The sequence below is a fragment of the Lipotes vexillifer genome, unplaced genomic scaffold (assembly GCF_000442215.2).
Source record: "Lipotes vexillifer unplaced genomic scaffold, Lipotes_vexillifer_v1.1 scaffold10, whole genome shotgun sequence".
Taxonomy (NCBI): Eukaryota; Metazoa; Chordata; class Mammalia; order Artiodactyla; family Lipotidae; genus Lipotes; species Lipotes vexillifer.
This window is the reverse complement of record NW_006792541.1, coordinates 1,079,361-1,096,059: the sequence shown is the minus strand read 5'-3', so window position 1 is coordinate 1,096,059 and position 16,699 is coordinate 1,079,361. Positions and strand designations below refer to the sequence as shown.

At 37.0% G+C, this 16,699-nt stretch overlaps 1 protein-coding gene across 3 annotated transcripts in view; it reads right to left on the bottom strand.

Annotated features, from left to right (window-relative positions):
- Positions 1-355: 355 nt before the first annotated feature.
- The window catches only part of PABPC1 (poly(A) binding protein cytoplasmic 1), a 17,342-nt gene continuing 998 nt past the window's right edge, over positions 356-16,699 (bottom strand). Inside the window, exons 2-15 of one of the 3 annotated variants that reach the window (XM_007465734.1) lie at positions 13,692-13,885; positions 13,371-13,486; positions 10,804-10,943; positions 9,418-9,512; positions 8,943-9,080; positions 8,649-8,744; positions 4,943-5,215; positions 4,624-4,714; positions 3,885-3,995; positions 3,648-3,802; positions 2,996-3,080; positions 2,313-2,443; positions 1,627-1,720; positions 356-801 (exon numbers count right to left, since the gene is read on the bottom strand). In XM_007465734.1, coding sequence (XP_007465796.1) covers positions 1,628-1,720; positions 2,313-2,443; positions 2,996-3,080; positions 3,648-3,802; positions 3,885-3,995; positions 4,624-4,714; positions 4,943-5,215; positions 8,649-8,744; positions 8,943-9,080; positions 9,418-9,512; positions 10,804-10,943; positions 13,371-13,486; positions 13,692-13,885 — 1,718 coding nt within the window. In that variant the 3' untranslated portion in view covers positions 356-801; position 1,627. The remainder of the gene's footprint in view (positions 802-1,626; positions 1,721-2,312; positions 2,444-2,995; positions 3,081-3,647; positions 3,803-3,884; positions 3,996-4,623; positions 4,715-4,942; positions 5,216-8,648; positions 8,745-8,942; positions 9,081-9,417; positions 9,513-10,803; positions 10,944-13,370; positions 13,487-13,691; positions 13,886-16,699) is intronic. The other 2 variants (XM_007465735.1, XM_007465736.1) reach the window with 2 other exon arrangements.

The window sequence follows — 16,699 nt, the reverse complement described above, 5'->3', positions numbered from 1 at the left end:
TATACCCTCCTATCCAACAAATACAGTAGTTGTTACTGTTTTATACCACATAAATGAGAGTTTAAGCTAGTTATCTGCCAGCCTAGAAACATTAACATAGATAGTCATATACTGGCATCGTCTCAAAAGATGTTAAGGTCATTTGACAAATAAAATATATGCCTTGATTCAAGAACTCACATGGAAATCTAAATTCATAAACTGCATTACAGACATTGTCTTATGCCTCTTTTCCATAAAACTAAGAAACCTCTGAAGTACTTTCTCATGAAAGAGTCTTATCACCTATTCCAGCTTATCACCTATTTACCCAAGCCAATTACAAAGAGAAATAAAATAGCGTAACATCACTGTGCACTGTTTAAGGAATTTTTATTAAAGCAAGAATTTTATAATCCAAATTACGTTTCCTTGCTCAGTTATCAATTCTGTTATTTAAAACAGAAGTGACATTCTGAGATATGCCACAGTAAAGAATTACAAAATTAAAGAAAGGAATGCTTTAAATTTTTGTACTTTGCTGAAAATTCTTTTTCCCAGGGTCTATAAAACATTAATTTGTTTTTATATTTTACTATTTTTTTTTTGTTTTTTTTTTGTTTTTAAATCAATAAGTAATCTAGGACTAGCATTACGTTTGCTAGACCTGGCATTTGCTCGGTACATAAGGTTCAAAGTTTCCTTTCCTTTTTTTATTTATTTTATATTTTGCAATGTTTTTTTCCATAATATTTAAGTTTTTCGATGTTTAGGTATTTTTCTTCGGTGAAGCACGAGTTTCTTTTCATGGTCCCTGATCATCTGTAAATGTGGGGGGAAAAAAGATTATAATCATCAAATTTACAAGACAGAATTTAATGATTCCAACCACTAAAAAGGATCTTTACCTAAGTGACAGAGGTGCTAACTATAGCTATAATGGCAGTCATATTACAATATATAAATGTATCCAATTAACATGTTACACACCTTAAATTTACAGTGTTATATGTCAAATATTTTAACAAAACAAGAAAATAACAGGACCAATACTGACACTTGTGTAAAGCCCTTGGCCAAATTCAGCCTGTTTACAGGCTGCTTCTGTAAAGCTCCACTGGACCACAGCCATACCCACTGGTTTACATGTTGTCTGTGGCTGTTCTCACAGTAACAGTGGAGCAGAGTAGCTTCAACATGTACCACGGCCCCCAAAGCCCCAACTATTTCCTATTTTACAGAAAAGCTTTGCCCATCCCTGGCTCTGGCTACACAGCTACCTCAGCCCATTTCCTGGGGCTAACGAAAGGCAACAGCAGAGGCCAAAAGGCAACTGTCATGGCTGCCACACAAGAAAGTGTATTAAGCTATGAACAGTCCTCCAAGAATTGCTATACAGGGCCAACCCCTATTACAGCCATTTAATACAAATTACTATACAAAATGCTTGAAAGGGCTCTGATCTTAAAAATTCAAGTCAATACCAGGGTAACAGGTAAAGTTTCCTTTAATTCTTCTGTATCTCTACTTCTCTTCGAAAAATTTGCAATGCATTTGAATTAATGGTAAAATGAGTTTTTGCTATGTCTCAAAATATTCTCAAACTGTTAAAATAAAATAAGAAACAAACATAGGGGGCAGGCTCACTTTAAACAGTTGGAACCCCAGTGGCACTGTTAACTGCTTTCTGGGCAGCCTCTTTTGCTTGGTGGGCTTGTAGTACAGCTACAGCTTCATCAACCTGAAAAAAAGAGAAACTGGTTCTGAAAAATAATAATTAGGCAATAATTTCAAATGGACAACACACAAATGTCCAACAAAGGCAAATCCCTTTCCTCAGATGAAAGTGCAAAACAACTGTTATCGAAAAACCTTCCAACTATATCCGTATCTTTTGGGTTCCATTCCACCACTGTTCTAGAACCATGAACCTCTTGCACTTCTTAACTCTCTCCCCACCAAAAATCCCCCAAAGTTGAGAAATATCAGCAAACATCCCTTTCTCCAATAAAGATGCAGCACAGTTAAGACAGCATGAACGCTGGAGTTACAGTGACTGGATTTGAAACCAAGCTCTGCCATTCACTAGCTGCTTTGTGAGCACTGGGCAAATTACTTAACCTCTCTATGCTTCAGTTTCCCCGTGTATAAAATGGTGATAACAGCACCATAGGTTATTATTAGGACTTTCAATTAATATTTATAAAACTCTTAGAACTGTGGATGACTTGTAAAAGCACTTATAAATGTCCTAGAAAAATTAAGTTCCTACAAAACATCCTGGAATATGTACTGTAAGAAGCTACTAGATAAATGATAAAAATTTAAATTACTTTAGAACGGAGAGACTCTGGAGACTCAAGCATATGAAGAAGTTCTGAATTATCAATCTCCAACAACATGCCAGTGATTTTACCAGCAAGAGTAGGGTGCATGGCTTGAATTAGAGGAAAGAGCCGTTCACCTAGGAACAAAAACATTCACACACTCCAATCAAAAATACAAAAAAGTTTTAAGGCATCTACCATATTAAAACTGGGGTTTGGAATCTTTTGTATACAGCAAATAAATGCTAACCCATAATCCACCATTTCAGTATCTTTCATGAGAAGATTGCTATAAAACGGATTAAGATCTACCACAAGGCAATTACTTCTTGGCAGTTGTCAGTTTGCCAAAAAAAAAAAAAAAAAAAAAAAAAATGAACTGAAGCTATGTTTACTATTAAAACGTTAAATCTGTACTCAGGCAAAATCAAAGTGGTTTACTCATTTGGTTCAAATTCCTTCTTCCAAAAATGTGGCGGGGTACATGGCAAGCAATGTGCCCTATTACGCTGTCCGCCAAAGGCAACATTTTAATAGCTTTTCTAGGCAGACAAACTGTGCCATCATAACCATTCATGCCAATGCACATCCTGCCACCCTAGCTGTCATTTTTAGGTACAGAGGAGGTCTAAATGTCTTCCTATTTTCTAGTGTCTCTATAACTGACAAGGTGGGACAAAGGTACTTACCCAACATTTGCTTCTGTTCTTGAGGAGGGGCAGATGCCAACATGGAAGCAGTCAAAGGTTCCTGACCTTGTACATGAACAGCAGGCTAGAAAGAAAATGGGAAAATTCCTAAGTTTAAAAAGTACAGAAGTAATGGCAAGTACAAATACAGCCATCATTGGAAATTAACTGGATAAAGACTGTAATCTAAACATAAATAGAAGCTGAGTGATTCGGAAATACAGCCTAAGGTAGCTATACTAACACCGAAGTGCTCAAGTATTGTAAGCACAGGGGATGTTGAATTTTCTTTTTTATCTGGAGTATTCTTTGGAATCATACTTCTACTATGATCAACAACGATTTTGGTCCTAGGGTCAAAAAAAAAAAGGTAAGCCAAATCTCACTAACTAAACTTTATTTCACCCTTTCTTACAACTATGCCAGACAAAACTCGCATATCACATAAGTAATTCAGGATGAGCGACTGCTGAATGCTTATCTAGCTCCTAGAGTACAGCAGAGAGAAGACATTTTTACATACTGTCAATTAGTGGCACCTCAACAAGATGTTCTACATAGCTTAAGCTCTCATATATCATACAGTTGTCTCCAACGTCTTTAACTGAGATCAAGGACTGTCACCTTTATAAAGAAATCATTAAATCCACACCTGCTGCATGGTAACTTGTGGCTGTGCGTTAAGATGTTGTTGAGGATTGCGAACTCCCGCAGCGTATTTATACTGTGGAACGGTGCGAACAGCAGGAGTAGCTGCAGCTGCAGCAGCTGCAGGACGTGGACCCATTGTCTGTGTTGATGTGTTAGCTAAAAGAATAAAAAGATTTTCGTATTTATCTTGCTATTTCAAATTAGAGACCCAACTTTTACAGGAAGGGTTAAGACTCACCAACACGCTGTGTCGACATGACTCGTGGAACCTGTGAAGAAGCTGGTCTCATAGTACTAAATGGTGGTCTAGGAGCGGCTGGGCGGATAGCACCGGGCATATTTTGGAATGCTATGTTTAAAGATACGAACACACATTAACTAGGAGAAACTCACCAAGCGTTCATGCCACTTTTTCAGAGCTGAGGTTTGCACAAAAGGCTACAGATGACCAAACATAAACAAACCATTTTTAAAAGCTTAGGCTCCTATATGCCATTTCTCCAGACTTAATCATATCAGAGCATTAGTAAATAAAAAGTTTTCATTCATACAAGGACAAGTACTTATTATCTAAATACGATACATGAACCTGATTCTAAGTGTTCCTGCAATACAGCACTATTCCACAGGACAAGGCTGAAAATGCCTGGACCCTGGTCCTCATACATGGAACAAGATCTTTTAAAACTACTGCCTAACCAAATATGAAATTGATTTGGATGCATTCCCAAACTTGTCATAAAGGAAAATCAAAACAGCATAGATACTGCTGTCTGAAGAAATGGTGAAACATTTTACAGTGTTTTTTTAAAAACAAAATGCTAGGATCCCCAAAATGAACACCCATAAAAATAAACTATAAAAAGCAACAGCTAATATACCATTGGGATATAACAGCTAATTCGCCTCATTTGTGTTTTTAGTTCAAATATACTTTGTAACCAAAAAAAAAAAAAAAAAAAAAAAAAAGAGCTTACGATGAGGTCTGGCACCCTGAGCAGTCCAGCGAGGACTTGGTCTTAGTTGAGCAATTTGGCTAGGAGGATAGTATGCAGCACGGTTCTGAGTCTGTAGAAAGCAAGCAAATGTATCAGCTAAAGAAAAAAGCAAATAATGCAACTAGTTATGCACTCAAAACATTTAGCAGGTCCTCACACTCTAAGCATTTTTCAAATCCAATCATAATTAACATCTCTTCATCTTAGGGCTTTATTTATTTTTTAGTGGGGCACAAAACATTAAAGATGACCGAAGAGGAAAACCTTCATGAGGTTTTTGTTCTCTTCTAAAACCTACCTGTGGGATAGCTGCCATGAAGTAACCTGAAGGAGGTGCTGGCTGGTAGGGGTTGATTACAGGGTTGGGCACAGCTCTTACACTTGCCATTCTCTGCATATACTGGTTAGTGAGGTGAGCCTGGCGCTCTTCTTTGCGCTGAGCTAAAGCTACATACAATGGCTTGGTGGCCACAATTCTACCATTCATTTCTGTAACTGCTTTAGTGGCTTCTTCTGGGGAGGAGAAACACACAAATCCAAACCCTTTGCTGCGACCACCCTCCATCATAACCTATTAAAAGAAAATGGAAGAAACCACATGATTAATGCAGTGGTAGGATGAGGCACAAAAAGCAGAGTATCAACTATAGCCACCGACTCACATTTAACTAAACCCTGTCAATGCTTTCATCATTTTTTCCCACAATTTGTCCCTTGATATCCAAATGTTAAGGGTAAACTACATGCATGCATTATCCCAGCCAAGCAAAAGAAGTAAAGGGGTGGAGGTACAATAGCAACTTTGTTAAAGTTTTAGATTTTCAATATTAAGGTTTAATTTCTAAATACAATCAAGGCCTACTAAATTTTAGCACCACTAAAAACATGCACAGTTAAAATTTGACCATTCTATCAATTCGAGCTGACAAGATACTTTCATTACTCGTTAGAGGGGAGGAAAACGCAGTTGAACACCATAATATCCACATTTTAAAATTAAACTTTCACATTTAAGACCATAAGGGCCATAAATATTGTGTTATAAACAATATTCAGGAAGCTCACAATGACTCAAAATCTTTTAAACAAGCAATGAGGAGACGGGAAGAACTTCTCAGTAGCCTTGCAATATACATAAGCGTGCTATTCAGCTACATTAAACAGCATGCTGGTGGCACAGAACGAACAAAACAGCAATCAAACAGAGACCAGTGATCTTACATAAATGCAGAATCAAAACAACAAAACAAACAACTGGGCTCAAGGATACAGAGAACAGACTGGTGGTCGCCAGAGAGGTACGGGGTGAAGGTAGCTAAAAAGTACAAACTTCCAGGTATAAAGCAAGTCATGGGGTCGTATTGTACAGCATGGGGACTATAAATAATACTGTATTATACATCTGAAAGTTGCTGAGAGTAGATCTTTACAGTTACCATTACAAGAAAAAAAATGTTTTGTAATGAATGTTAACTAGACTTACTGTGATCACTTTGCAGTATGTACAAATATCAATTATATTGTATACTTGAATGTGTTTTATGTCAATTATATCTCAAAAAAGAGTCCAGAAACATACCCATGCAATTATGGGAACTTCATATGTTAAAGCTTACATTTTAAAACAGTGGGGAAAAGACGGACTTTGGACTATCTAGTACGTGGTACAAAGGGATAATTCTGAATTAACTTAGAGCTCTTATTCACATCACATTGAAAAACATCAAATTGCCAGATAAGATTCTGTATCTGAACATAAGATGCAAAAATACAGGGAAACTATGATGACACAAGACCCCCAAAGTCCTAAGTGGAAAACTTAGAGAAAATACTTGCAACATAAAGCGCTGACATGAAATTTCCCCTGAATCAATAAAGATAACCAACGCAGTACAAAAATATGCAAAGAATAGGCTAAACAAGTAAACACATAAAAAGTACATCTCATTTTAAAAGATGCATACCACTTTCTACTAAATTGACAAGACTAGTAGTAATTTAATTTGTTCAGCCTTTTTGGGACAATTCAGTTGTATGAATTTTAAATACACACACCCAGTAACCAGAAACTTCAATTCCTGAACTCCAGAAATACTGGTGTGTGTGCAAAAATATATGTATAAAGATGTTTATTAGAGTGGTGGGTCTAACTGTCAGCATGCAAAGCAAACCAAATGACCAATAATACAGGCACAGAATGAGTTATGGTACATCTATACCATGAATATTCAGCCCTTAACAAAAAATGAGAAAATGCCTGAAATAAATATGTACCTAGATCTGTTAAGTAAAAAGACAAGTTGCAGAATAAGTATACTATAATCCTGTTTTATAAAAAGTGTTTATATGTATACAAAAAGTATACAAGCATGGAAAATTATCTGGAAAGGCCAACCAAACTCCTTTTGAAGACTGAAAATGAAAAATGGAGGGGTCACCTTTTTACACTTCTGTCCTGACCAATTTGTTTTTCAGCAAGCATTATCAAATTAACATAATGACCTCCTCTCCCAGAATTTCTGCGAAACCTTTTCACCTCCTTGCCAACAGAGATATGATCCACAAAGGACTTTTTGAAAAGGACGTAATAAAGACCTTCCTTTGTAAAGCACGCATGCTTCTTCATACATTCAGAATAAACTGATGCACAGTATTCAATTTAAATGATTTTCAGGGAACATACTGAGAATAAACAAACTCAGGAATAGATTCTATCATACTCCAGGTTCTTTTACAAAAGCATAGGCTGAATGAAACAGAAGACAACTACATCACTTGCATTTATTTTTATGTGTATTCCTCTACTATGCTCCTTAACATTCTATTGTAGAAGTTCCCTTGGTCAATGGGGTTGCAGAGTACAAAGATCAGCCACGAGGTCACTCCAGAGCACTCAGTTTTAATTTTTCCTGTACTCTTTTGAGAATCTGTTTAAAGTTTTAGATACTCTTCCCACCCCTCAAGGTACGTACATACAGAACTTTAAATACAGAAGGATTCTTGGGCCATGGACACCAGAAAAAACACCTAAAGCAGAGGTTCTTATATCAAAATTCCAGAATTTAAACTACAATCTTACTGTTGTATTTCTTAATTTCTGATTTCAAGTAAAAGCAAACATGATCTCTACCTTTACTGTTAGGGGGCTTTGACTTCCCAGACTGAATTCTGTAAGCAAATATAGATTAGCTCAAATAGTAACAATTACAGTTCCCTAATAAATTGCTTTAACCGGTAAAATAACTAACAGTACAGAACAGTGCATATCATGTGATGATCAATCACTATGGTCATCAAATGCAGCCTTTCCAGCCACCTCAAATCTGAATATGGTTTTTTTTGTTTGTTTTTTTTGTTTGTTTTTTTTGCGGTACGTGGGCCTCTCACTGTCGCGGCCTCTCCCGCTGCGGAGCACAGGCTCTGGACGTGCAGGCTCAGCGGCCATGGCCCACGGGCCCAGCCGCTCCGCGGCATACAGGATCTTCCTGGACCGGGGCACGAACCCGTGTCCCCTGCATCGGCAGGCGGACCCTCAACCACTGCGCCACCAGGGAAGCCCTGAATGTAAGTTTTTGAAGTAATGAAGCAAAGATATGATTTTCTGAAAAATGAAAGGCTGATTTTTTAGAGAAAAGCAAAAACTATTTGACCATTCATTTATAAAGAAAAACACTCCATGTGAAATATAAAATTTATATACATATATCCATGGGCATGGATTTTCCCCAAATCTTAAAAAAAAAGTGCATCGGGCTTCCCTGGTAGCACAGTGGTTGAGAGTCCACCTGCCGATGCAGGGGACACGGGTTCGTGCCCCGGTCCGGGAAGATCCCACATGCCGCGGAGCGGCTGGGCCCATGAGCCATGGCCGCTGAGCCTGCGCGTCCGGAGCCTGTGCTCCCCAACGGGAGAGGCCACAACAGTGAGAGGCCCGCGGATGGCAAAAAAAAAAAAAAAAAAAAAAAAAAAAAAAAAAAAAAAGAAGAGTGCATCATATGCTTTACCTTTGCACTAGTGATTGTACCGAACGGAGAAAACTCTTTCCGGAGACGTTCATCATCAATACCATCATCGAGATTTTTCACATAAAGGTTAACACCCTAAAATTAAAATAAAATAAAGAAAAAAATTTAGAAAAAGGAAAAAGAAAACCATAGTGGTACTTAAGCATACCTCCTATTATCCCATGTTTCCTTTTCCCCTCTCAAACCCTCCAGTTACCTGTCAGTAACAAAATGAACATAAAATAGGTTTCCTCATGCCTGTCTTATTTTTGCTCGTTCAGTTAAAAAATGAACCTGGTATCTGGTGATCCTATCTTGCTTCATCTGTTCAAATTTGCGCTTAAGTTCTGTCTGTCGTTCCACTTTTTTCTGGGCTCGACCAACGTAAATTTGTTTTCCATTGAGCTCCTTTCCATTCATCTCATCCACAGCCTTACAAAGACCACAAAATTTTAATTACTAACTTGCAATATATAAATTCATTTTTTAACAATAAAGAAAATTTGTTAGATTATAAAAGCTAAAGATGGACCCACCATAAAAACTAAACTTTGAGGTTTTAAGACAACAGAGGTTTTCAATTTATACCCTCAAAATATATAAAATGCAAGTAATTCAAAACAATATATGTGGAGATGAACACGTAGATTAGCCGTTGGTACGCATGTGTAATTTCAGTGCAAGAGCAACTCAACTTTATACCCCCACATCTTACTATAAAATACAGAAAAACCCACATTGCCTTTGGTTAGTATATTTTAAGTCTTACTTTCTGTGCATCTTCATGCCTTTCAAAGCTTACAAATCCAAAACCTTTGGATTTTCCACTCTCATCAGTCATTACTTTCACACTTAAGGCAGGTCCTAAAAAAAATTTTTTTAATGATTCAAAGATATTCCATACAACATTTAGTTTATACATTTCAAGTTTCAATACACAAACAAAGCCGTGAAAAAAATATAAAAATGGGGATTAAAAAAAACTCCAAGCCTCCAGAAATTTATTCCTCCTATAACCACCCTCTTCTCTCCCACCATGGGCGCTAAATATTCTCTTAAAGACCCTTTATTCCTACTAAGAAGCTAAGTTAATACTCTATTCCCTGAAACACTCCTCCCTCCATTTAAGGAGATATGTTTTAGACAAATGTAAATGATGATGAAGTTTTATTCTTAGCATTAGTACAAAACAAATGCATTATTTTAAAACAATTTGTTTTTCTTTAAGAATTTTTAAGCCTTGGCCCACTTGATTTTCAACAAGGAGTAGAGGAAACACGGGGTTTGACCTTTGACATAGCAGAAGCACCTGGAGGAGGTGGCATGTTTTTGAAGACACATTCCTCCCGCACCCCCTCAAATAAAACAGACTTAATGGAAGTGCTAAGTATTATCTCAGGTAGGTGGGGAAAAAAGATTACAAATCACATCTGATTACAGAGAATCTGCAAGATGTATGGGCACACATCAACTGTTTAGAGGGTTCAATGTGGCATGCCAGCTTGGCGATAGTAAAGTATTAGATTTCCTCATTCTTTATGATTTGAGATGCTTTTAAAAAGGGACACCTATTTAAGTTAAACAAAAAGGAAAGCAAAGGTAAGGGGCAAGTAAATCACCTGCAAGGGTACAATTTAAAGTTCATTTTCTGATCAGCTATACAACTATCTAAAGTGAGACCGGTTACACACTTCACGGGAAAATCTGGATCTTTGTCTTTAAAAGTCATTATTGTAAATTGCTCAAACATGATGCTGAGACTGGCCAAATATCCTAAAGCTGGCCAGCTTTCCTGTCCCATAATTAAAGACTACACTCCAACCTAAGTTGGCTGTGTCTCATGCAATGCCTCTGATGAGATGGGATCTGTTAGTGCATAAAGCCAGCACAATTTCTTAACATAGCAAAAGCTTTTAAGATCTGTTCCAATTACACAGTCACACCTTACGGTGCTAATACAATGCTATTAACCTTTAAACTGGATAGAATTCTATTTATATGCTAGTATAATGGACTATCAGTAGGCTTAATCCAAGTAACTACAATATTTTAAAATATGTGAAGTCCCATTTTTTTTTAGTATAAAATATTAGCCAAAACTAACATTGAACAATTACTCAGAACTGAGTATAAAAATTTAATTCAGACACATTACCAAACTTGCCAAAGAGATCCTTAAGGCGCTCATCATCCATGTCTTCTCCAAAATTCTTGATGTAAACATTGGTGAACTCTTTTGCCCTAGCTCCGAGTTCTGCTTCTCGTTCCTTACGAGACTTAAATCGTCCAACAAATCTAATAAAATAGATAAGAACTATAAAATTAGGTTCTATTTTATGAAGTTCAGGTTAATTAAGCCTGATGGTTGACTCTGTAATAGTTACTGATAATTTCAGAATCTCTAATAAAAAGCAAACTATAAAACAGAAATAGGGCCTTAAGTGAAATGTGAGAACAAACCTCGTAACTATAATCACGAAAAAGAATATTTTTCTTAATACACACTCCTCTCCCTTCCTTCTAGCTAACCTAGGGTTAAGAAGATTACGTCCAGCAATACAAACTAGTGGAGTATGCCTGCACCACGCCAGTGAAAAAACAGAAAAGTTTTTATCGTTGCTGTTTCAACATGGCTCTTGCACTTCGTTTGCAATCTCCTAAAATATAAATTTAAGCTACCGAATTCTGTACTCTAACATACAACAGCCTGGAACAAATTTCTTTGCAGCATTATCAACAAAATGTGTTTTAAAAATTGAGGTTCTCCCTAAAAGTAGTACATGTGTCATTAAAGAATATAACATACATCAAAAAACCATCACCCAGGGGCTTCCCTGGTGGCGCAGTGGTTGAGTCTGCCTGCCAATGCAGGGGACACGGGTTCGAGCCCTGGTCTGGGAGGATCCCACATCCCGCGGAGCAACTAGGCCCGTGAGCCACAACTACTGAGCCTGCGCGTCTGGAGGCTGTGCTCCGCAACAAGAGACCGTGATACTGAGAGGCCCCCGCTTGCCACACCTAGAGAAAGCCTTTGCACAGAAACGAAGACCCAACACAGCAAAAATAAATTAATTAATTAACTCCTACCCCCAACATCTTCTTAAAAAAAAAAAAACAAAAAACCATCGCCCATAATCCCACCCAAATCATGACTGACTTTTCGTAGGCCTTTTTGTTCTCTGCGCTTAAGAACGTTAGTCCAGCACAATTCCTTTCCATAGGAGACACCTACATTTTATTCCCTTAGCCGCACCCCACACCTGCCCCCACCCATATGGTGCTGCTTCTCCATGCAATTAGTTTTATAAATTTTCTCAGTGGGAACATGATATTCCATTGTGGACAACAAAACTTTCTTTTGTAAATAATGCCGCAACATTATGAAACTTTGTTATTTGTTCTTAGGATAGAGTTGCAGAAATCATGGCAGCTCGAAAGGTACATAAATGATCTTAAGTTTATACCTACCAACTGCTTTCCAAAAAGGGTTATATCATTTTGTACTCAAAAAACAGCAATAAATCAAGTTCTTTATTTAATCTAGACCTCCACCAGTGGTAGCCATTCTTTTTCTTCCCCTAAAGCACTGCTGACAAGCAAAAGACAGTTTCATCTCTGAATACTAATGATGCTGAACATTTTTCTCATTTAAAGATGTATTATTTTTAAGAATTAGCCTTTGTAAACATTGTTCCCATTGAGGAGTTGCTGGTTTTCTTAGACTTGTATGGGGTTCTTTACATACTACAAAGTCTTTCCTTAATCATGTAATTGACGGAACTCAAACAGGTAACACCATGTGCATGACTCCTCCATGTACGGACTGACCATCCCACTTGATGCAGATTTATGAGAACCACACCGTAAGAGTGATGCAGTTGACCTGTAAGAAGCAAATCCAATTTGTGTGCCATCATTGCAGTTTACATGAGCTCACAGCTCACTTACAATGTGACCTCACAGCTGAATTTGCCTAATTAAGCAAAATCCACTGGCACTGAGGATAAAATTGAGATTTGTAATTTCTTTAGGCTCACAAAATCTGTATTTTTACAACTTGTAGCAGAAAGTCCTATAGAGGTTTTATCAGTGTCATTATTTTAAAAGTTTGCAACTTTTAAGAACAAGTTTATTTCAGAAAAGATTAATCATGAAGACTTCTGGTTTAATTACGATTTATCTTTACATAGGGAAGGGAGCCAAAAGGTGTTGAAACAACAATTATGACAATCTTTAAACTCCATCAATAAACTGTGGGAGTAAAGCCAAGCAGAGAGTCACCCTGGGCTCTGAATTTAGACCACTGGGTTTGTATCGCAGTTTATGTCATACCAGCATGTATATACAGGCAAGTTGTTTTAGCTTCAGCTTTGAATGTAAAAGGGGCTAACTACTACCTTGGGAATTATGATTACGTTTCTGCCTGGATTTCTAGTTTTTCAACTAATACGCACTTATTTTTGAAAAAGCTTTATATTCCAGCATACCTATCTTCTGCTGTTTCTTTTCTGTTTGAATGCTGACCAGCTGTATTAATTCACTGTTACTTGTATGTTACACTGAATGTGGAGAAAAGACAATTATAAAATCTACCAAGATGTGGTTTATTAATTTTCACTTTAGCTGTATCTCTTCTAAGAGCACAAATATATTACTTGTAAAATGCATGAATTGAACTATTAAAAGCATTTGAAGTATGATTAACTAAATATTTATACTTACACTTTGCGATCATTTAGAAGCATCCCATTCATTTTTTCAATAGCTCTTTCAGCTGCTTCTTGTGTCTCAAAATGCACAAATCCATAACCCTTGGAACCATTTTCATCACAAACCACCTAGGGGAAAATGTGTAATAATTTTTCATTACTTGCTATTGATTTAGCATTTTTTCAGTATTCAGAGATAACTTGTCAGCTACCTAACCTGGGCATTTGGGAAATAAAGATATCCATTAACAGAGAGCATGGTTGCTATCTTAAGGAATAAACTACAAGTAACTAAAACACTGTAAGTATGTTTACCTGTCATATTTTTGCTTACCTTACATGAAAGGATGTTACCAAAAGCAGAAAATGTATCATACAGTGCTTTATTATCAATGGATTTGTCCAAATTTTTAATGAATATGTTGCCCACTCCACTTTTGCGAAGTGATGGATCACGCTGAGACCACATAATGCGTACTGGCTTGCCCTTTATAACATCAAAATTCATGGTGTCCAAAGCACGCTCCGCTGCAGGAAGGACATTTTCAAAATAAATATTATTTCAAAACTTTTATAGCCCACTTAAAATTATATAAACTATTGTGGAGGGAACAGTAGAGCACATGGTCCCTCTACCTCTTTAAACTTCAAGATGGCTGGACCTTACCTTATACCAGTCTAGATTTAAACTGTACAACGCAAAAAGAGAAGACAAATATCAAAAAACCCCAAATTTCCCACGTTAATTTGTTAACGGATGACGTATCGTTAAGAACTAACTTATTCCTGCAACAACCTCTTCCTTTAATTGCCATGAAATTTAAAAGCACCTTTTTGTTCCTAGTCAACTGTAAAACCGAGATTCCCCTTCACAATCTGCTTAATAAGCAATATAAAGGACAGTAAGCAATTGTAGATTATCCACAAGCAGAACAGTTTATGGATTTTAAAGCATTTTAACTTCTCTTACTTGTCAAAATTGTTTCTTGCTTATCACTGTCAGTACTGTACAAAAATTAGTCCATTTTCTAAAAAAAAAAAAGAAATTCCTGACTTATTGGGGGGATTTCAGTGATTCATGGCACAATTCCTATGGCCATGTTTAAAAAAAAAAAAAAAGAAAGGCTTTATCCATTCAAAAAGACTTGAATCAGGTTTTCAAAAACTAAAGTGAAGTTGGACGTACTTAGCTATGTAACACAAAACTTTTGAAATACCAGGTCTATGATAGTCACAATTCATTTTTAATGCTTTATTTACATATAAAACCAATTTTATCTTAGATCACTCATTTACTTAATAACTGATGATTAATCAATTATTTCTGAATAGTGCTAGAAAATTTCAAAATCTACCCTATGATTACATCTATGAAGGATCAAATTATGTGCACCTGTACCATTAAACACTTATACAGAAGTTTAGACTCTAAATGGAAAAATACATCCTTAAGTAGAAAAGACTAGTCCTTAAAGAGTGGGAACACACAGTCCATTTGAAGTCCTGAAACACCAATTTTCACAAATTCCATGCTAGTGTTAACTGTAAAATTAGTGAGAGGACAAATTTTCCAGCCACTTCTTTCTATAAATGAAAGTTTTAGTTTCTAGAAGATAGTGACAAACAACTGTCAGCTCATTTATCAATTGACCACGCCTACTCAGCTCCCCTCGTTTTTTAGCTGACTTTGCTTGAGCTTCTTTTGAATGAGTCACCTCTTCCTGTTAAATTGGAAACTGGTCACTTTCAGAAGCTATTCTACAAATACATCAATGTAGCAATAAATAAGGGGGAGAAATAAACGGAAACCACTGAAAATAATATTTGGAAAGACAATAATTTGTATATATAGAAATGAAATAAATGGAAGATGGAAAAATGCTACCTTCTTTTGAGTAGTTACAATACTGCAATAGATGGGTAATACACAGTGAGTGTACTGTAACCACGGTATCCTGAAGTTCAACTTTTCTAACCCCAAGAAATTTTAAAAATTGTTTTTTTCGGATTTAAAATTGTTAAATTTAGAAAGAGTAACAACCACTTTCAGAAGTTTACATCTCACGCTCTCTAGAATTTGTCAGTTTTCTCTATCAACTCTTCCAGTTTGTGATTACCTGCCCCCAAATTATCTTCCCTGATCTTTCATTCAGCGATAAATCTTGACCAGAGTTGGGAAGAACCGTTATGGAGTGACATTTGGAGCTACTGCCTACAGAGCAAAAGGGCAGAAAACCTGCAGTGCAGTTTTACAACTTCGGGCTTGCTGTCACTCAATAGCCTGCCTACCCAAAAATCTCAGCATTAACGCTACCTAGTGAAAAGCTGATCACTAAATAACTCCAGATCTGTTAATGAAATAAAGTTTCAATTCCACCTTTAAGGCCTTTCCTACAAAAATAAAAATAAATTCCTTATATTTTGTAACACTTGACATGTATTCAAGAAGCCAGGGGAAAAAAGGGCAAAAGTGGTCCATAAAATCAAGTGAAAATGACTTCTGCAAGTCAACTGATCCAGATATAAAGAAAAATCCTGGCAAGTTATCAGGTCACATATCTGTTTGCCAAATTCTGGATTTTTTGCAAACTGTTTAACTTTACTTTAAAAATACAAGGTTAGCTGCATCTTTTTCCCCATAAATTTCAAGTGACTCTAGTGCTCAATCATTCCCCATGATGTATGGATATTCTGGACTACTTTTAAAAAAAGGAAACCACCACTAGAATGCCACATAAGTATAATAGTCCATTCCACACGACACTCACAAGTAACATTTTCCAGTCAAAATTGGTGACGGCATTTTTAAGTAAAATCCCTCAAAACCATAGACACTATTTCAGAGGAAAAAAAATATTCCGAATAAATTACCAGTACTACGAAACTAACTCGATTAAAAAAATCACAGCTACCTAGATAGCCTGAGAAAACGATGGCCTCCAAAAGGGTTCTCTTCCACATCCCCTCCCTCCTAACCTGCTGTTAAGAGTGAGAAACGTCTGAACTAGAGAAAAAACCCCAATGCACGTCTAATTGGTAGTTTATACTTCCAGAGCCATCAGTCACTGACAAGTTATTAAGAACGGAATCAAAAGCCTGATACCACCAGCAGACCACCATATTAACTTTATTCTAAGTCCCCGTGGCTCCCCCAGGCGATTGGGCCAGTAGCCGGAACAGGCCTCGGGCCTGTGAGGTTACAGGGTTCAACACGTGGTATTTTTCGAGCAACGAAATGCACTTCCTGGGGCGTCCTGGGGCGCCGGCAAGAGCCTCGGGTGGTGGGAGCGCCTCCACCTATTACCGGAAAAGGGGGCTCGGCGCTCAACACCCCAGAATCCC